The sequence below is a fragment of the Lissotriton helveticus genome, chromosome 4_2 (genome assembly GCF_964261635.1).
Source record: "Lissotriton helveticus chromosome 4_2, aLisHel1.1, whole genome shotgun sequence".
Lineage (NCBI taxonomy): Eukaryota > Metazoa > Chordata > Amphibia > Caudata > Salamandridae > Lissotriton > Lissotriton helveticus.
The window spans coordinates 89,688,944-89,711,249 of NC_136064.1; the positions used below are offsets into that span (position 1 = coordinate 89,688,944).

The following is a 22,306-nucleotide window of genomic DNA, read 5'->3' on the forward strand; positions in this document are numbered from 1 at the left end:
CACAGATGTTCCTCACTTTGCATAAGGACTAGTGTTTTGCAAGAGGGTTATAAATCACCACAGTTGAAAAGAGCAGCTCCAGTGTGCTTCCAGCTCCAAAGAGAAGTCACCAACTTCTGAAGTATGTGTGGGTGAAATAGGATATGCCACTTCAAACCACAACTTCCCATTCCACTTTTCTTGCAAGCAGAATGTAGCGCATGCTCCTTTTGTTTGGCAAGGGGCAGTCGTGGGCAGTTTGAGGTTGTTGAATCTGGTGGTAAGCTTGAAACATGCAAAACTATAGTGTTATGTCTGTCTGGTTTGGGCCTACTTAACGACACAGCGAAAATACCTGCCCTTTGTCAAAACTATTTAATATGGAATATTTTGATGCTTATGCATAACATCGTCATTTATAATACAAAACCAATACTTTTTAGGTCTCGCTTTTGAGCTCTGAACATAAGCTTGTGCGTGTGCTTTTTTTTCTTAGCCCGCAATTGGCCTGTGCATGTGTCTTTTTTAAAAACACAGCACGCAATTGGTGCAAGGCGGGTGTTTGTCCCACCTTGTTAGGTCGATGGCCTAGGGTCCGTGGGAGCGAGCTTTAACCCCATCTGTTTCCAATTATCGCGTTGCCAGTAATTGCAAACAGATGGTGCTCGCTTTTTTTCTTGTTAAACTCTGTGCTTGTTTTCCCTGTTACTGCTGTCACTTTCAGTCGCCTCAATAGCACCCGAAAACCCTATGGGTATGTACATTTTACAAATTCGGATTACATAACATTTTTAAATCGCACCTCATTAAATACTGGTGTGTGCAGCATAGGTTGTGATGTTAGGCCTGTTAAATAGCACGCATTCTTTCCGTGTAATTGTCTGCCTGTTGTACCCTTTCACAACGTGGAAATTAAAGCTGTAAATCCCCTTCCTGGGTGATATAAAAGTGTTTTGCTTAGAGTCGAAGTTGCCTCCGATGGTCACTAATATCTGCAATTAAGAAAAAGCAGAGCACACGGAGAAGGGTTAGGGCGGGAGAACCCGCCTGTCACAGCCAGAACAGCATGCACTGACTGACATTCACTACAGTTTCAGTGATGGATTCCCGCAGCACCATTGTACAAAGACGGGCGGCGAGCACTACATGAACAAGACATTAGCGTGTATTTTTATATGTTGAAATGTCTGGGTTGCTGCTGGTGTGTCATCGTGAAGCAACAAGCGTAACCAAAGCATCGCTGATCGCAACGACAGCATCACTCAGCGTAACCACAGCAACACTCAGCGTAACCACAGCATCATTCAGCAAAACCACAGCATCACTCAGTGCCACCACAGCATCACTCAGTGCTACCACAGCATCACTCAGCGTTACCACAGCATCACTCATTGCCACAACAGCATCACTCAGCATCACTCAGCATCACCACAGCATCACTCAGCACAACCACAGCATTACTCAGTGCCACCACAGCATCACTCGGTGCCACCACAGCATCACTCAGCGCCACAACAACATCACTCAGCGCTACCACAGCATCACTCGGCACCACCACAGCATCACTCAGCGCTACCACAGCATCACTCAGCGCCACCACAGCATCACTCGGCGCCACCACAGCATCACTCGGCGCCAGCACAGCATCACTTGGCGCTACCACAGTATCACTCTGCGCCACCACAGCATCACCCAGCGCCACCACAGCATCACTCAGCGCCGTCACAGCATCACTCAGCGACACCACCGCATCACTCGGCGCACCACTGCATCACTCAGCGCACCACAGCATCACTCATCATGACCACTGCATCTCAGTGCCACATAATTACACACGACATAATTACACTCTACTCAATGCAACATAGATACACTCAACATAATACCAGCAGTACCACATAATTACACGTCACATAATTATACTCTATTCAATGCAACATAAATTCACTCCACATAATAACACTGAGCCACATAATTACACGCCACATAATTACACTCTACTCAATGAAACATAAATACACTCCACGTAATACCACTCAGTGTGACATAGTTACGCGCCACATAATTACTATCTACTCAATGCAACATAAATACACCCCACATACCACTAAGTAACAATTACAAGCAACATAATTACACTCTATTCAATGCACCATAAATACACTCCACATAATACCACTTAGTGCCACATAATTACACGCCACATAATTACACTCTACTCAATGCAACATAAATGCACTCCAAAAAATACCACTCAGTGTGACATAGTTACACACCACATAATTACACTCTACTCAATGCAACATGAATACACTCCACATACCACTCAATACCACGTAATTTCACACCACATAATTACACTCTACTATATGTAACATAAATACACTCCACATAATACCACTCAGTGCCACATAATTACACGTCTCATAATTATACTCTACTGAATGCAACATAAACTCCACATAATACCACTCTGTGCCAAATAATTACACGCCACATAATCACACTCTACTCCATGCAACATAAATACACTCCACATAATACCACTCAGTGCCACATAATAACACGCCACACACTTACACTTTACTCAATGCAATATAAATACACTCCACATATTACCACTTAGTACCACATAATTACACACACCTAAGCATCCCCTAAACATCACCTAAGCGTCACGTCAGTCTGCCCTCGGAATCTGGCATCTGTTGATTCTCCCCTAGTGTCCGTCCACTGCTTGTGTTCTAATTAAATTACTGTTCTCCAACCGCCACTCCTCTGTTATTTATGTCCCGTTCCCCCATAACAAAAAAAATTATAACAAACAAGCATGAGAACAGGCAGGAAGAAGTTGCCGGCAGTGCAAGTACAAAGAAACTAGAAGACATTTTTTATGTTAAAATCATTTTTTAATCAGGTTGTTCAGTTGTATATAATGTTGTCTTGGTTTGTACAAAAGTAACAAAAATGCTTAGTACTATTCATTATAACTTTTCAACATGATGCACAGCAGCCACAATGCTCTACAACATAGCCAAAAGTTCTGGCTAAACACACAAATTCCTATTGGCTATGCCAATGCTTGTTTATGAGGGTGCTGCTCAGCTCGGCTAATGCAGTCTGTTTGGTAAAAGCGCCTTATTTGCTGTATCTTTATTGTAGTAGCCTAAGGTGCTGCTTCATTGAAGGATTTTGTGCGTAGCTCAGCTGGGGCAAGGTTGCCCAACTATTAGGAAATATTTCCCCCAGACAAAAGCAGCACCTATTGGCTTTGTCTATACTTGTTCCCGTATATTTAACTACCCCTTGCTGTACATAATTCCAAATGTTCGTAAAATATATTTTGCTGCACATATCAAGAACAGAGGCTTCATGGATGGTCCAGGCGAGGCTCCCTCATTGCCGGGTGTCTTTGAGGTTCACCAGGATCAACTTCCGGTGGATGGGGTTCAAGACACCGGCCCCCACCAAGTCCTGGTCTCTGATGTCCCTAAATGGGAGGAAGGAAACAAGGACATGTGTCAGCAGACTAAGAAGAGTGTTCATCACACACTTCATGGCATCAGACATCTCACCCTATCATTGAGCATCGAACGCGTCATGGCATCAGACGTCTCACCCTATCATTGAGCATCACACGCTTCATGGCATCAGACGTCTCACCCTATCATTGAGCATCGCACGCTTCATGGCATCAGACCTCTCACCCTATCATTGAGCATCGCACGCTTCATGGCATCAGACGTCTCACCCTCTTATTGAGCATCGCACGCTTCATGGCATCAGACGTCTCACCCTATCATTGAGCATCGCACGCTTCATGGCATCAGATGTCTCAACCTATCATTGAGCATCACACGCTTCATGGCATCAGACCTCTCACCCTATCATTGAGAATCGCACGCTTCATGGCATCAGACGTCTCACCCTCTTATTGAGCATTGCGCGCTTCATGGCATCAGACGTCTCACCCTATCATTGAGCATCACACGCTTCATGGCATCAGACGTCTCGGACTATCATTGAGCATCACACGCTTCATGGGTCTCACCCTATCATTGAGCATTGCATGCTTCATGGCATCAGACGTCTCACCCTATCATTGAGCATCGCACGCGTCATGGCATCAGACGTCTCACCCTATCATTGAGCATCACACGCTTCATGACATCAGACGTCTCACCCTCTTATTGAGCATCGCGCGCTTCACTGCATTAGACCTCTCACCCTATCATTGAGCATCACACTCTTCATGGGTCTCACCCTATCATTGAGCATCGTACGCTTCATGGCATCAGACGTCTCACCCTATCATTGAGCATCGCACGCTTCATGGCATCAGACGTCTCACCCTATCATTGAGCATCGCACGCTTCATGGCATCAGACGTCTCACCCTATCATTGAGCATCGCACACTTCATGGCATCAGACGTCTCACCCTATCATTGAGCATTGCACGGTTCATGGCATCAGACGTCTCACCCTATCATTGAGCATCGCACGCTTCAAGGCATCAGACGTCTAACCCTATCATTGAGCATCACACGCTTCATGGCGTCAGACGTCTCACCCTATCATTGAGCATCGCACGCTTCATGGCATCAGACGTCTTAACCTATCATTGAGCATCACACACTTCATGGACTCAGACGTCTCACCCTATCATTGAGCATCACATGCTTCATGGCATCAGTCGTCTCACCCTATCATTGAGCATCACATGCTTCATGGGTCTCACCCTATCATTGAGCATTGCACGCTTCATGGCATCAGACGTCTCACCCTATCATTGAGCATCGGACCCTTCATGTCATCTAACGTCTCACCCTATCATTGAGCATCGCATGCTTCATGAATTCAGACGTCTCACCCTATCATTGAGCATTGCACGCTTCATGGCATCAGACGTCTCACCCTATCATTGAGCATCGCACGCCTCATGGCATCAGACGTCTCACCCTATCATTGAGCATCGCACGCTTAATGGCATCAGACGTCTCACCCTATCATTGAGCATCACACGCTTCATGGCATCAGACGTCTTAACCTATCATTGAGCATCACACACTTCATGGACTCAGACGTCTCACCCTATCATTGAGCATCACATGCTTCATGGCATCAGTCGTCTCACCCTATCATTGAGCATCACATGCTTCATGGGTCTCACCCTATCATTGAGCATTGCACGCTTCATGGCATCAGACGTCTCACCCTATCATTGAGCATCGGACCCTTCATGTCATCTGACGTCTCACCCTATCATTGAGCATCGCATGCTTCATGAATTCAGACGTCTCACCCTATCATTGAGCATTGCACGCTTCATGGCATCAGATGTCTCACCCTATCATTGAGCATCACACTTCATGGCATCAGACCTCTCACCCTATCATTGAGCATCGCACGCTTCATGGCATCAGACCTCTCACCCTATCATTGAGCATCACACGCTTCATGGGTCTCGCCCTATCATTGAGCATCGTACGCTTCATGGCATCAGACGTCTCCCGCTTTCATTGAGCATCGCACGTTTCATGGCATCAGACGTCTCACCCTATCATTGAGCATCACACGCTTCATGGCATCAGATGTATCACCCTATCATTGAGCATCACACGTCTCATGGGTCTCACCCTATCATTGAGCATTGTACGCTTCATGGCATCAGACCTCTCACACTATCATTGAGCATTGCACGCTTCATTACATCAGACGTCTCGCCCTATCATTGAGCATCGCACGCTTCATGGCATCAGACGTCTCGCCCTATCATTGAGCATCGCACGCTTCATGGCATCAGACGTCTCGCCCTATCACTGAGCATTGCACGCTTCATGGCATCAGACCTCTCACCCTATCATTGAGCATCGCACGCTTCATGGCATCAGATGTCTCACCCTCTTATTGAGCATTGCACGCTTCATGGCATCAGACGTCTCGCCCTATCATTGAGCATCGCACACTTCATGGCATCAGACCTCTCACCCTATCATTGAGCATTGTACGCTTCATGGCATCAGATGTCTCGCCCTATCATTGAGCATCGCACACTTCATGGCATCAGACCTCTCACCCTATCATTGAGCATCGCACGCTTAATGGCATCAGACCTCTCACACTATCATTGAGCATTGCACGCTTCATTACATCAGACGTCTCGCCCTATCATTGAGCATCGCACGCTTCATGGCATCAGACGTCTCGCCCTATCATTGAGCATCGCACGCTTCATGGCATCAGACGTCTCGCCCTATCACTGAGCATTGCACGCTTCATGGCATCAGACCTCTCACCCTATCATTGAGCATCGCACGCTTCATGGCATCAGATGTCTCACCCTCTTATTGAGCATTGCACGCTTCATGGCATCAGACGTCTCGCCCTATCATTGAGCATCGCACACTTCATGGCATCAGACGTCTCGCCCTATCATTGAGCGTCACACGCTTCATGGCATCAGATGTCTCGCCCTATCATTGAGCATCGCACACTTCATGGCATCAGACGTCTCACCCTATCATTGAGCATCGCACGCTTCATGGCATCAGACCTCTCACCCTATCATTGAGCATCACACGCTTCATGGGTCTCGCCCTATCATTGAGCATCGTACGCTTCATGGCATCAGACGTCTCCCGCTTTCATTGAGCATCGCACGTTTCATGGCATCAGACGTCTCACCCTATCATTGAGCATCACACGCTTCATGGCATCAGATGTATCACCCTATCATTGAGCATCACACGTCTCATGGGTCTCACCCTATCATTGAGCATTGTACGCTTCATGGCATCAGACCTCTCACACTATCATTGAGCATTGCACGCTTCATTACATCAGACGTCTCGCCCTATCATTGAGCATCGCACGCTTCATTACATCAGACGTCTCGCCCTATCATTGAGCATCGCACGCTTCATGGCATCAGACGTCTCGCCCTATCACTGAGCATCGCACCCTTCATGACATCAGACCTCTCACCCTATCATTGAGCATCGCACGCTTCATGGCATCAGACCTCTCACCCTATCACTGAGCATCGCACCCTTCATGGCATCAGACCTCTCACCCTATCATTGAGCATTGCACGCTTCATGGCATCAGACGTCTCACCCTATCATTGAGCATCGCACGCTTCATGAAATCAGACGTCTCACCCTCTTATTGAGCATCGCACGCTTCATGGCATCAGACGTCTCGCCCTATCACTGAGCATTGCACGCTTGATGGCATCAGACGTCTCGCCCTATCATTGAGCGTCACATGCTTCATGACATCAGACCTCTCGCCCTATCATTGAGCATCGCATGCTTCATGGCATCAGACCTCTCACCCTATCATTGAGCGTCACATGCTTCATGACATCAGACCTCTCGCCCTATCATTGAGCATCGCATGCTTCATGGCATCAGACCTCTCACCCTATCATTGAGCATCGCACGCTTCATGGCATCAGACGTCTCGCCCTATCATTGAGCATCGCACGCTTCATGGCATCAGACGTCTCACCCTATCATTGAGCATTGCACGCTTCATGGCATCAGACCTCTCACCCTATCATTGAGCATCGCACGCTTCATGGCATCAGATGTCTCGCCCTATCACTGAGCATTGCACGCTTCATGACATCAGACCTCTCACCCTATCATTGAGCATCGCACGCTTCATGGCATCAGATGTCTCGCCCTATCACTGAGCATTGCACGCTTCATGACATCAGACCTCTCACCCTATCATTGAGCATCGCACGCTTCGTGGCATCAGACCTCTCACCCTATCATTGAACATCACACGCTTCATGGCATCAGACCTCTCACCCGGCCATGACCAGAGAGCACCCAGAGGGAGAGCCTGGTCAGGGATGCATCATAGCCAGGGCATGTTCTATAGCAATGCAAAAGCAACAAGGGGATGGATGGAACGCCTGAATTAATCTCTGCGGTGCCCTTTCAGGTATACACTGAGCTCTGCTCACAGACATACACTGAGCATCTGAGCTCTGCTCACAGACATACACTGAGCATCTGAGCTCTGCTCACAGACATACACTGAGCATCTGAGCTCTGCTCACAGACATACACTGAGCAACTACGGTGCCCTTTCAGGTATACACTGAGCTCTGCTCACAGACATACACTGAGCATCTGAGCTCTGCTCACAGACATACACTGAGCATCTGAGCTCTGCTCACAGACATACACTGAGCATCTGAGCTCTGCTCACAGACATACACTGAGCAACTACGGTGCCCTTTCAGGTATACACTGAGCTCTGCTCACAGACATACACTGAGCATCTGAGCTCTGCTCACAGACATACACTGAGCAACTACGGTGCCCTTTCAGGTATACACTGAGCTCTGCTCACAGACATACACTGAGCATCTGAGCTCTGCTCACAGACATACGCTGAGCTCTGCTCACAGACATACACTGAGCATCTGAGCTCTGCTCACAGACATACACTGAGCATCTGCGGTGCCCTTTCACGTATACACTGAGCTCTGCTCACAGACATACACTGAGCATCTGAGCTCTGCTCACAGACATACACTGAGCATCTGCGGTGGCCTTTCAGGTATACACTGAGCTCTGCTCACAGACATACACTGAGCATCTGAGCTCTGCTCACAGACATACACTGAGCATCTGCGGTGGCCTTTCAGGTATACACTGAGCTCTGCTCACAGACATACACTGAGCATCTGAGCTCTGCTCACAGACATACGCTGAGCTCTGCTCACAGACATACACTGAGCATCTGAGCTCTGCTCACAGACATACGCTGAGCTCTGCTCACAGACATACACTGAGCATCTGAGCTCTGCTCACAGACATACACTGAGCATCTGCGGTGGCCTTTCAGGTATACACTGAGCTCTGCTCACAGACATACACTGAGCATCTGAGGTCTGCTCACAGACATACGCTGAGCTCTGCTCACAGACATACACTGAGCATCTGAGGTCTGCTCACAGACATACGCTGAGCATCTGAGGTGTACTTTCAGGTATACACTGAGGTCTGCTCACAGACATACACTGAGCATCTACAGTGCCCTTTCAGGTATACACTGAGCTCTGCTCACAGACATACGCTGAGCTCTGCTCACAGACATACGCTGAGCTCTGCTCACAGACCTACACTGAGTATCTGAGGTGCCCTTTCAGGTACACACTGAGCGTCTGAGGTGTACTTTCAGGCATACACTGAGCTCTGCTCACAGAAATACACTGAGCATCTCAGGTGCCCTTTTCAGGTATACACTGAGGGGCAGATTTACAAGCCCCTTGTGCCTCTTTTACGCCGCCGTTGCGTCACTTTTGTGATGCAGGGGCGGTGCAACAGATGCGCCATGGTGCGGGGTATTTACAACGTGACGCATCTGGGAGATGTGTCACGTTGTAAAGCCCTGCACCAGAAGGAGGCGTTCCTGCGCAGTGTGGGGCGTTCCGGCACAGGAACGCCTCCTAAAATTGGCTGAGTGAAATATACAAGATTTCACTCAGCCACTTTGGGGCCCGAGCTGCGTCAAAAGTTAGCGCCTGCTTGATGCAGGCATAAGGATTGACGCAGCATTAACAAGATAGGGCACCACCAAGCCTTGCTGGAGATGCGTTGCGCTTGCGATGCAATGCGCCGCCTTTACGGCACAGATCCGTGACGCATCTGTGTCGTTTTTGCCCCATGGTGCACCGCATTGTAAATGCGGCGCATTCATGGTGGCGGAGGCATGGCGCACAATAAGTGGCGCATCCCTGCTGATATGCAGGGATGCGCCACTTATTGTAAATCTGCCCCGGAGCATCTGAGCTCTGCTCACAGGCATACACTGAGCATCTGAGGTGCCCTTTCAGGTATAAATGGAGCATGTGAGCTGTGCTTTCTGGTATACATTGAGCATGGGAGCTGCGCTTTCAGGTATACATTGAACATGTGAGCTGTGCTTTCAGGTATACATTGAACATGTGGGATGTGCTTTCAGGTATACATTGAACACGTGAGCTGTGCAGTCAGGTATACATTGAACATGTGAGCTGGGCTTTTAGGTATACATTGGACACATGAGCTGTGATTTCAGGTATATATTGAGCATGTGAGCTGCGCTTTCAGGTATACATTGAGCATGTGAGCTGTGCTTTCAGGTATACATTGAGCATGTGAGCTGTGCTTTCAGGTACACATTGAGCATGTGAGCTGTGCTTTCAGGTATACATTGAGCATGTGAGCTGTGCTTTCAGGTATACATTGAGCATGTGAGCTGTGCTTTCAGGTATACATTGAGCATGTGAGCTGCGCTTTCAGGTATACATTGAGCATGTGAGCTGTGCTTTCAGGTATACATTGAGCAGGTGAGCTGCGCTTTCAGGTATACATTGAGCATGTGAGCTGTGCTTTCAGGTATACATTGAGCATGTGAGCTGCGCTTTCAGGTATATATGGAGCATGTGAGCTGTGCATTCAGGAGCTGTGCTTTCCAAAACGCAGGGGCCAGATAGGAAAAGCACCGACCACCATGTTTCTTCCTTTTAAAGCGGAGGACATGTAGTAGGTTTTTAGTGGAGGAGCGAAGATCATGGATGGGAATGTAAGGCTTAAGTTTGGTGGACACAAATGATGGGGCGGATCCAGCTAATGCCTTAAAGGTCAGACAGCCAAGCTTAAACAAAGAGCGTTCAGTGAGGGGTAACCAGTGAAGGGATTTAAGAAGGGGAGTAGTGTGGTGGGATTTAGGAAGCTTAAAGATTAGCCGTGCGGCTTGATTTTGAGTGAGTTGAAGACGGCGAAGCTCGTAGGCGGGAACACCGACATACAGAGCATTCGCATAATCAAGACGCGAGATAAGCGCCTCAATAGAAAAAAAACAAGATATCTTGCGTATAATACGCAAATTAAAAAAACATGAGGACACCACCGCGCTGACTTGGTGATGCATAGAAAGATCACTGCTGACGTTGATGCCTAGACTTTTAACAGTGTGAGAAGGGGAGGGGGGAGAGCCAAGGGAAGGGGGCCAGAAAATAGAAGACCAGGGACTAGGGGCACCACCAGTAAGGACCAGCTCGGTCTTATCTGGATTGAGCTTGAGATGGTTCATGCTCATCCAGTCGCTGATAAAGGTCATAACAGATTGAAAGTTAAGAATAGAGGAAGAAGAAGATGATTAAAAATAAGCTGGAGATCGTCAGCGTAGTTGAAAACGGTGACGTCCAGTTTGTGAAGAGCCAAGATAAGGGGAAGAATATAGAGATTAAAAAGAAGAGGAGAAAGAGAAGAGCCCTGGGGAACACCAGAAGTGACGGGGCAGGCTATGGCTGAAAAGCCAGCTAGCTGAACCGCCTCATAACGGTTCTCCGGAAAAGAGGAAATCCAAGCCAAGGCGGGTCCCCGTAGGCCAGCGCACTTGACACGGTCGACCAAGATAGTATGGTCGACCGTGTCAAATGCGGCCGAGAGATCCAGGAGGACCAAGGCCTGGAAAGAATTCATGTCGGAGCCACGTCTAAGTTCATTAAGAACCGTAAGAATTACGGACTTTGTCGAGTGCGCAGGGAGAAAGCCCGCTTGATGGGGATCCAAAAAATGAGAGGCCTCAACGAACTGGCTTAGACAGGAGGTGACATGGCTCTCTAAAAGCTTCCCCAAAAAGGGGAGTAGAGAAATAGGACGAAAACTAGTAGGAAGGGAGGGATCGGCCCCTGTCTTCTTCAATATAGGTATAACGTTTGCAGATTTGAAAAGGTCAGGGACCACCCCCAATGTGAGAGAGTTATTAAACAAAGAAAGGGGAGGGTCAGGGCAGACAGAGAAGGCCTCCTTCAGTAAATAAGCTGGACAACTATCAGTAGGGGAGCCCGATTTGACTTTGGAAAGCAGAATAGAAGATTTCCCCCTGGAAATAAGAGGAAACTGATCCAAAGATTGGGTGTTGGGCTGAGGAACAGGACAACAAACATTGGGAGAGGAAAGGGGAATGTTTGCTTTAATAGTACTGTGTTTGCAGACAGGAATTGAGCATGTGTGCAAGGTTTGCAGACAGACATTTAACATGTGTGTGAGGTTTTCAGACAGACTAAATATCTGTGTGTAGTGTTTTCAGATAGACATTGAGATTTGATCTGTACTTTCAGACAGCGATTGAACACATGAGCTGGGCTCTCAGGCAGACACTGAACATCTGTGTGGTATGTGCAGATAGACAGATATTAGGTATGTACGTGGTGTTTGCAAACAGACAAAGAGCATGTGCGCTTTAACTTTGGACAGACATTGAACATGAGCAGGGGAAACATACAAATATTGAACATGTGGGTATGTGACTCGAGCTCACAGTGAACACGTATACATGTGAGCTGTGCTCTCAGGCAGACATTGAACATGTGTGTATGTGAGCTGACCTGGGCATGACAGCAGCGCCAGGATCGGCTGGAGACGGCTGTGTCGATGCTCACACAGGCATTGGGAGCCTGTGCCTGCTTGGAGAGGTCTGCACTGCACATGCCAGACTGGCCGTCGCAAGACAGCAGGCCAAAGTGACATGCGCAGTGGTAACTGGTGACGTGAGTTGCCAGTCAGCAGCAGTGGCCCTGCCCCCAAACACAGCTCGGCTGGAGAAAGGGAAAAATAAAATGGTAATGCATGCATTTTATTAGCATTTTAGTTTTCCCTGTGCAGCGCTGGAGCCTGGGGGTGACGCTCCTCTGCTCTAATAGAGGGGCTGCCACTGGTTAAAAGGGGTGTCGACCTTCTTTGGAGTCTGGACAAGAATTTACAAACTCTACCACAGGGATTTGCAGTGAAATGCATTGCTCGAAAGTTTCTGAATTTCAGGAATTGCCAAGACCCACACGCTCTGTAAACCTCAGGCTCTGCAATGCAATGTTTAACAGAAACAATATAGAACGGTAAGCCATTACTTGTCAGCACATGAATGCCATACGCGTACGATTTAGTCACCCGTGAATTCTTATGAATATACTAAACATTAGTAATACATGCATAGTAGTAAGTTTACTTTACTAGTAATAAAGTTACTAGTAGTAACTTACCTTTGTGAAGGCAAAAAAGTATTAAACTATTTAGAAAGGTAAGTTACTACTAGTAACTTTACCCATGTAGTAATTTTACTAGTAGTAACTTTACTTCTGGTAACTTTAGTAGTAGTAAGGTTATAAGCAGTAGCTTTACTAGTAGTTACCTTTTTTTAATACCAAAAAGTAGTTAACTTTGACTTAAGTCTAAGATTACTACTTAAGTCTAAGTTTAATACTTTTTGGCATTCACGAAGGCAAGTTACTGCTAGTAACTTTACTACCAGTAATTTTACTAGAAGTAACTGTACTACTAGTAACTTTACTACTTGTGAGTTTACTAGTACTAAAGTTACATTTAGTAACTTACCTTTGTGAATACCTAAAAGCAGTAAACTTGGATTTAAGTCTAGGTTTACCTTTGTGAATTGGGCACATCGTCCTGGGGCGAAAAGTATGGACTGGTCTAGTTACTGATTGAGCGCTGCATTGATGCCGAGGAGCGGGAGGGGATGGGGAGCGGTTAGAGACAAAACAATCCATACCTCTTCAAAAACATTAGTAGAGAATGCTGTTCAAAAGCAGATTTATTTGGAAACCCAACTACAAGGGAAGTTATTCAACAGACTAGGTTGACTTTAATAAGCAGATTATATTGACATTTTCATAATACATGCTTATTGTCAGACACAATAACAATCTCGAGAGGTATTGCACGGGGATGCCCATTAACCTGATATTCAACATGGGTCGACTGTAGCAGAGGTTTAACAGGTTCTTATGTTAGTCAGATAAGTTAGAGATAGTATGAACCTATTTTACATTTAATGTCTCCTATTAATGTCCTGTAATCCGAAACTATGTCGGAGACTGTAAGCCTTAAGAGCTGATTCAGATGTAAGTCAGTACGTTTATTCCTGACTTTCTTCACACAAAATGGCGCACTCTTAACCCAGATTGGCTCTGCACACATTTCTATTGACTTATCCTGGTCACATGCTCTACTGTCTACTGATTCGAACACTACCCCAACAATCTACGTATGGGATTTTTTCCTCAATTATACAGCCCACTCTTTTTTAGGGGGACCATTCAACTCTGAGGAGATCTAGCAAGCTAGCGTCTACCTCGTTGACTTTACTGTGTTGGGTCAGATTACCTGCTCATTCATACTGTATTTACCTTACTAGACGCATGACTTGGACACCAATGATTAGCTAGAATCATTATAATGGGTACCTTTGGCATAAAACAACCTTATATTTACAAGAATAGATCTATTCTGTCAGTCTTGATAAACTCCATTTCTTCACATGTATAATACTATAATACTGTATCTCATGCACCACTTTTTGGATCTGTTGTGGAAGAACAAAAGCTGTTGCACAACAGAGAACACAATTTGAAGACCGACTGTTGATATTACTTGTGTCATTACTTGCTTACAGTTTGAAGTGTGCTCCAACTACTTGCATACTTACAACTTATTGTGGGTTCCTTCTTTTTGGGTCCCGCGTGTAAGACCTTGGGTAGCAGGATGTTTCTTTGGGATGTCAGAGCACCACAGATCATCCTTTGATACCAAATTTGCATCTTGGACATTCATGCTTTGCTTTTGAACAAATTAGTGCCCAACTTTTGAAGAAGTGCAACTAGTTGGTTCACTGCTATGCTTATAATTGTAATTTATTTAACATTTAATGTCTCCTAGTAATGCCCAGTAATTCAGAACTGTGTTGGAGACGTCAAGCTTCAATAGCTGATCCAGATGTAAGTCAGTAAGTTTATTTCCGAATTATATTCTTCCGCAAACCCATTGTGTAAAATTAACTTTCACATTGATATGTTGACCCAAACATGCAAATTACTTTCTGTGCCAATGTAAAATGGAGAGGAAATTTATCAGAGTGTACATTTTCCAGAATTGTTCTGGTGCCGCCCCAAAAAATATGCTTTGAGAGCTGAACTGTACTGCACGTCAACCAACTCTGTTATTGCTTGCTCCATTTTATAGCCAATAAGTTCAACACCTTCAAGATTTCATGCACTCACATGGGTTTTCAGTCTATTGAGAAATTCTCCCCAAAAATGCCCTCATGACTTGCAGCAATCTTTAGTATTGACAGCATTTCTTTAGCATTTGCAGACCTTTGAGTTACAGCCAACAATTTTGGAAAGTGCGTGAAATCGGCATCTTTCAGGTGTTCTTTGAATAGGACGAGCTTACTTACAAATGAATGAACAGCATTCATCAGAGAGAACACACGCTGGTGTCTGCCTTCCAGTGCCAAATCGAGAGCACTGAGATGGCCGAATATACCCAAAAGAAAATGGATCCCCAGCGAGCCCTTTCACATCCTTCGTTTCTGGGAAGAATTAAGGTAGGTTGTTTACAAAGTGTTCAATTTCAGGAAACAAAGCTAGGAACCACTCCAGAACTTTCCCTTTGCTTATCCTTTGTACTTCAATGTGCTCAAGAGGTCTGTACATTTAGTTTCAGAATCCCTCAGCAGAGCTTTAAAACTTCTCTGGTTAAGGGCTTTCCCCGGAATAAAATTGACAATTTTCACGACAAGATTTAGGGCATTCTCCAGTTTTCCTTGCTTTCATTTTGCACACAGAAATTCAGGATGGATGATGTGGTGGTAATATATGCTGGTATGTCCAGTGAGCTACTTTTTAATGAGATGCAACGCCTCTCGCATTGTTTATCGCCATGTGATGCTCTTCAAAGAAGTTGCAGACGCTGTTCAGTATATCTTCTCCTCTCGCGTGACCTTGCAGGGGCAAAAAGGCCCAGGAGCTCTATTTTTAAATAACTGATAGCCTCAAATTCCACCCCCACGCTACAAACTGGGCCACATTGCCTATATCTCTGGTGGTGAGAATGTGGTGTAATGGCCAGAGCTGCCGACTTCGAAACTGGGGTACCAGGTTCGAGGCTCGATGAGGCAGAGATGTTTTAAGGCATGGGCAAAAGGCTCCACCCTTTTAGTGGGGGCCCTGATAAAGGCTGCTCTGTTCTGCAGAGAGTCTTGTCCTGATGGCATTGAATCATTCTTAAACAGATTGTTTTAAATACCATTTTTCTTCAATTTATTTTTAGTGTGAGTGATGTATGTGAGTCTATCACTGACATTTTGCAGAGAAAAGTTTGTTTTTCAAAACCATGCAACATCTATAAAAAAAAAGCTTGTTTTAGATCAAAACATCACCTCACATTTGAGAAATGGAGGAAAGTCACAAAGATTATTTGCAATAATATCAGGGGGCTGCTGCTGCATTATAATTCCGAAAAAACACATCACTATCCCTGAACAGTAGGTTATATTTTGGACCAGTGTGTCCGTGCAGTGGGCAAGAGGGCACGAAAGAGCTGAAACTGAATCATACATTCAAAGCTGGTTCGAACAGGGGCCCCCAAAATATGTTTGCACAGGGCCCCCAACATCCTTAAGATGTCCTTGCGATGAGGGCGCAACATCCTGTCATAACAGGCAAATTACTTAATCTCCCAGTGCCTGAAATGTGTCCTTGTGTGATGTAACTGGTGCAAAGCACTATCATGTTTGCACTATAAAACTGCAAAAACAAAAAAGGTTATCTATGGGGACGCTGAAGGGCGACCGCTTTGACACCTGCTCCTGGGTGTTTTCACCCTTTGCATCTATTCTTGATGCGCTAGTGGAATCTGGCAGCTGCCATGCACTCATTCCCTTCTTACCAGGGCTTTAAGTGGGCCGGGTCTCTCCGGGTCTGAGCAACGGCAGTTTTTTTAAAGAGACCGCGAAACGGGTCTCTATCGGGCTCTGTTTTGTGCCCTGGCACAAGCGGTCCATTTATTTCGAGCATTATAGGAGAAGGGAAATCCTTTAACCCCTTGGATGTTATGGTGGGCGTGTGCGGAGGACGGCCGGGGGCCGTCCGAACCACGCCCACCTTTTATTTCGCCAGCACCGCGGCAGATTTTTCGCCATGGTTAAAGGGTTAAAGAGAGTCATTTTCTCTCTGGATTTCTCTTCTCTTTTCGGAACTAAGGAGCAGCAACATTGTCATGGTTTCAAAAGGCTTTATTTGGAAGCTTTTTCAATAATATATACACGCCACATTTGCTTCTTATTTATCTTATGCAACTAACAACTGTTGACAAAGCCAATAGTCCTGACTTCTTGTAGGTATGATGTTACTTGGTGGTCATATATCTGGATGCAATGACAGAAACAACAAAATACCAGTCAGGTATGCTAAGCACAAACTTTTAGCTAACGTGTTTTAAGCCACGCTCTTAATTACATTGGCCACGCCCCTTTGAGAGACCCCCCCCCCAGTTTTTTCATCCAACTTAAAGCACTGCTTCTTACTATAAGTTTCAAATTACATTCTGCTACCCAAAGGAAACATTTTCTAAACTAGCTCTGCCTCTGTAAATGGTTTCTTATGTTTGCCCAGAAAGCAGCATATTTTAAAGGATGGTTCTGTAACAACTTCAGATTCTTTCATCTGACAAAGGAAGAGCTGCTGCTGGGAAAGAAGTGTTGGTTTTAACAACCATATTCTTGCATAACACCGGTTTGACTCCAGTGGGAATTTCTCAGTATATTCTGAGTGTCTGGGTTGATGATGCTGTTCTAGATTATATCTTTTAAGAAGATTTACTTTCTCTTTTGGACAGGCTACAAAAAGTACTCTTCTTCCCATGTGGCCTGGAGCATCCTGTGTTCACTTTGTATGGATCTGGGTCACCTGTACAAGGACGGGGACAATCAGACTTTCCCTTTCACGACCGATGGAGGATGTATGACGGTACAACGCGTGCTTTTACAACGCGTACCGTTACCATGCAGGTTTTACAACGCGAGTCGTTACAACGACTCGCGTTGGGGGGCGCTGGATAGTGGAATAGTTTAATTTACCATTCCAACTCCAGTCCCCGTGGATAGTAGGGAAGGAGTTGGATAGTAAATTAAACTATTACCTATCCTAGAGCGCCCACCAGCGCAAGTCGTTGTAACGACTTGCGTTGTAAAACCTGCGTGGTAATGGTACCGCGTTGTAAAAGTTTCGTGGTAAAGGATGTTTCCCACGATGGACCGACACCAGGTCTCAGCTACAGATCTCAGCGAGCAACAAACATATTGTAATGCTATTTGTTTAAAAATAATAAGTGATGTTTGTCTAAAAAAGTGAAGCACGCTCATTGCTTTTAAACGTTTATTAGTTAAGGTCCATTGGCTATTCACAGAGATAAAAAAAAAAGTATATTATGAAAAAGTAGCTGTGCAGTTATGCCTATAATTTGCCTGTTTTTAAATCCATTGAAGAACATTACGAGACCTTTAACCCGCTATGGAATATACAGGACAGACTAAAAATGTAAATGGGATGGACTCGGATAAGCTACTGACTGAAGGAGGAGAGACATTTACCGTTGCCACCGTGCCAGTATTTTTATCTCGGAATTAAGGCTACTTGTCGCAGTATTCATTTAAAACAACGCAATTAATGGAGAAACTAATCCAAGTGTGTTTTCTAGTGATCTAAAAAATTCTGAATGAGACATAAACACTATTGCCATGCAGAAAAGCATAGAGAGGATATTGCACCTGATGCATGAAAATGGGTGGTCAAATATATAAGATGTCGGATTCATTGTTAATGATTTTGAAAGCAAACTGAAGGATAACTCCCAGGGTGGTCAAACATGCTCCCTTTTCAGGTGTGTTCTGCATTTGTGGCTTCTTCCCTGCTGTCCACACAGAGACATTGTGGTGCATTAATTACCAGGCTTTTTGGTACCTGGACACAATTCACTTTTATCCCTCTGACCATACAAGTAGCTATCACTAATAAGCCATTTATAAGCTGTAAAAGGTGCGTATCAGGGGCGCAGCAGGAGCTGCAGAACCGGGTGGGTCACACACTGTCCTTCTTTAGCTGCGTATCAGGGGCGCAGCAGGAGCTGCAGAACCGGGTGCGTCACGCACAGTGCTACTTAAGGTGCCTATCAGGGGGCGCGGCAGGAGCGGCAGCACCGGGTGGGTCACGTAAAGTGCTTCTTTAGGTGCGTATCAGGGGCACGGCAGGAGCTGCAGCACGGGGTGGGTCACGTACAGTGCTTCTTTAGGTGCGTATCAGGGGCGCGGCAGGAGCTGCAGCACGGGGTGGGTCACGTACAGTGCTTCTTTAGGTGCGTATCAGGGGCGCGGCAGGAGCTGCAGCACGGGGTGGGTCACGTACAGTGCTTCTTTAGGTGCGTATCAGGGGCGCGGCAGGAGCTGCAGAACCGGGTGGGTCCCGCACAGTGCTACTTAAGGTGCCTATCAGGGGGCGCGGCAGGAGCGGCAGCACCGGGTGGGTCACGTAAAGTGCTTCTTTAGGTGCGTATCAGGGGCACGGCAGGAGCTGCAGCACGGGGTGGGTCACGTACAGTGCTTCTTTAGGTGCGTATCAGGGGCGCGGCAGGAGCTGCAGCACGGGGTGGGTCACGTACAGTGCTTCTTTAGGTGCGTATCAGGGGCGCGGCAGGAGCTGCAGCACGGGGTGGGTCACGTACAGTGCTTCTTTAGGTGCGTATCAGGGGCGCGGCAGGAGCTGCAGAACCGGGTGGGTCCCGCACAGTGCTACTTAAGGTGCCTATCAGGGGGCGCGGCAGGAGCGGCAGCACCGGGTGGGTCACGTAAAGTGCTTCTTTAGGTGCGTATCAGGGGCACGGCAGGAGCTGCAGCACGGGGTGGGTCACGTACAGTGCTTCTTTAGGTGCGTATCAGGGGCGCGGCAGGAGCTGCAGCACGGGGTGGGTCACGTACAGTGCTTCTTTAGGTGCGTATCAGGGGCGCGGCAGGAGCTGCAGCACGGGGTGGGTCACGTACAGTGCTTCTTTAGGTGCGTATCAGGGGCGCGGCAGGAGCTGCAGAACCGGGTGGGTCCCGCACAGTGCTACTTAAGGTGCCTATCAGGGGGCGCGGCAGGAGCGGCAGCACCGGGTGGGTCACGTAAAGTGCTTCTTTAGGTGCGTATCAGGGGCACGGCAGGAGCTGCAGCACGGGGTGAGTCACGTACAGTGCTTCTCTAGGTGCGTATCAGGGGCGCGGCAGGAGCTGCAGCACCGGGTGGGTCACGTACAGTGCTTCTTTAGGTGCGTATCAGGGGCACGGCAGGAGCTGCAGCACCGGGTGGGTCACGTACAGTGCTTCTTTAGGTGCGTCTCAGGGGCGCGGCAGGAGCTGCAGCACCGGGTGGGTCACGTACAGTGTTTCTTTAGGTGCGTATCAGGGGCGCGGCAGGAGCTGCAGCACCGGGTGGGTCACGTACAGTGCTTCTTTAGGTGCATATTAGGAGTGCGGCAGGACCTGCAGCACCGGGTGGGTCACACACAGTGCTTCTTTAGGTGCGTATCAGGGGCACGGCAGGAGCTGCAGCTCCGGGTGGGTCACGTACAGTGCTTCTTTAGGAGCGTATAAGGGGCGCGGCAGGAGCTGCAGCACCGGGTGGGTCACGTACAGTGCTTCTTTAGGTGCGTATCAGGGGCGTGGCAGGAGCTGCAGCACCGGGTGGGTCACGCACGGTGCTTCTTTAGGTGGTATCAGGGGCGCAGCAGGAGCTGCAGCACCGGGTGGGTCACGCACGGTGCTTCTTTAGGTGCATGTCAGGGGCGTGGCAGGAGTTGCAGCACAGGGTGGGTCACGCACAGTGCTTCTTTAGGTGCATATCTGGGGTGCAGCAGGAGCTGCAGCACCGGGTGGGTGGCTCACTGGAAGAACCCAGAGAGTCCGCTCCTCCCGTACAGATCCAAGGCCACCGAAGTCATCTGCGGCGCACCACAAGGATCATCACTCAGCCCCACCCTCTTCAACATCTACATGAGCCCCCTCGCAGCCATCGCACGCCAACACAACCTCAACATCATCTCCTACGCTGACAACGCCCAGCTCATCCTCTCCCTCACCAACGACCCAGCCACCGCCAGAACCAACCTACACGAAGGAATGAAAGACGTAGCCGAGTGGATGATGAACAGCCGCCTGAAACTGAACTCAGACAAGACGGAAGTCCTCATCCTTGGATCATCACCCTCCGCCTGGGACGACTCTTGGTGGCCCCCTGCCCTGGGCAGCACACCCAAACCAACGGACCACGCACGCAACCTGGGCTTCATCCTGGACTCCTCCCTCTTGATGACCAGACAAGTCAACGCCGTCTCATCATCATGCTTCAACATCTTGTGCATGCTCCGAAAGATCTTCCGATGGCTCCCCACCGAAACCAGGAAGACGGTCACACAGGCACCCGTCACCAGCCGACTGGACTACGGAAACACCCTCTACACCGGAACCACAGCCAAACTCCAGAAAAAACTCCAACACATCCAAAACGCCTCCGCACGACTCATCTTGGACATCCTCCGACACAGCCACATCTCCGGACACCTGAGAGACCTCCACTGGCTCCCCGTCAGCAAGAAAATCACGTTCCGACTCCTCACCCACGCACACACGGCCTTCAACGACCTGGGCCCAAAGTACCTCAACAACCGCCTGACCTTCTACACTCTTACCCGCCAGCTACGATCGACCAGCCACGCCCTCGCCGCCGTTCCACACATTCGAAGAACCACCATGGGAGGAAGATCCTTCTCCTACCTGGCAGCCAAGACTTGGAACTCCCTCCCCATCCACCTCCGTCAGACACAAGACCACCTCTCCTTCAGGAAGCAACTCAAGACCTGGCTGTTCGAGCAGTAGCGGACCCCCCTCCCCCAAGTGCCTTGAGACCCTCTGGGTGAGTAGCGCGCTATATAAATCACCTGATTGATTGATTGATGTACAGTGCTTCTTTGGATGCGTATCAGGGGTGCAGCAGGAGCTGCAGCACCGGGTGGGTCACGCACAGTGCCTCTTTAGGTGCATGTCAGGGGCACGGCAGGAGCTGCAGCACCGGGTGGGCCATGTACAGTGCTTCTTTGGATGCGTATCAGGGGTAATGTAAATGTAAATGTACAGGAATTTATATAGCGCAAATCACCAAGCGGTTTCTAAGCGCTTGCTTAGGGAACCCGTCCTGGTATTCCCCTGTGAGATAACCCCGGCAGGGTATCCGCAAGGTGAAAGCCAGGCATCCCGCCGCGAGGGGCCGTTGTGGAGATTAAGCAAGCTATTGCCCAGAGTCGCAGAGTGTGAACCCGTGAATCGAGTAGGCACAGGAGCGAGAATTGTCGAGTCCATGGACATTTTAGGACTCAAGACCCCGCCGAGCCGGGAATTGAACCCTGGTCCCAGGCTGACCTCTGCTTCCAG

At 47.8% G+C, this 22,306-nt stretch overlaps 1 protein-coding gene across 2 annotated transcripts in view; it reads right to left on the bottom strand.

The window, feature by feature from the left end:
- Positions 1-312: 312 nt before the first annotated feature.
- LOC144752052 (phosphatidylinositol 3,4,5-trisphosphate 5-phosphatase 2-like) overlaps positions 313-22,306 on the bottom strand; it is a 598,959-nt gene continuing 576,965 nt past the window's right edge. For both annotated transcript variants that reach the window (XM_078640002.1, XM_078640003.1), the window contains exons 28-29: positions 3,062-3,469; positions 313-414 (exon numbers count right to left, since the gene is read on the bottom strand). In XM_078640002.1, the coding sequence (XP_078496128.1) occupies positions 3,376-3,469 (94 nt within the window). In that variant the 3' untranslated portion in view covers positions 313-414; positions 3,062-3,375. The remainder of the gene's footprint in view (positions 415-3,061; positions 3,470-22,306) is intronic.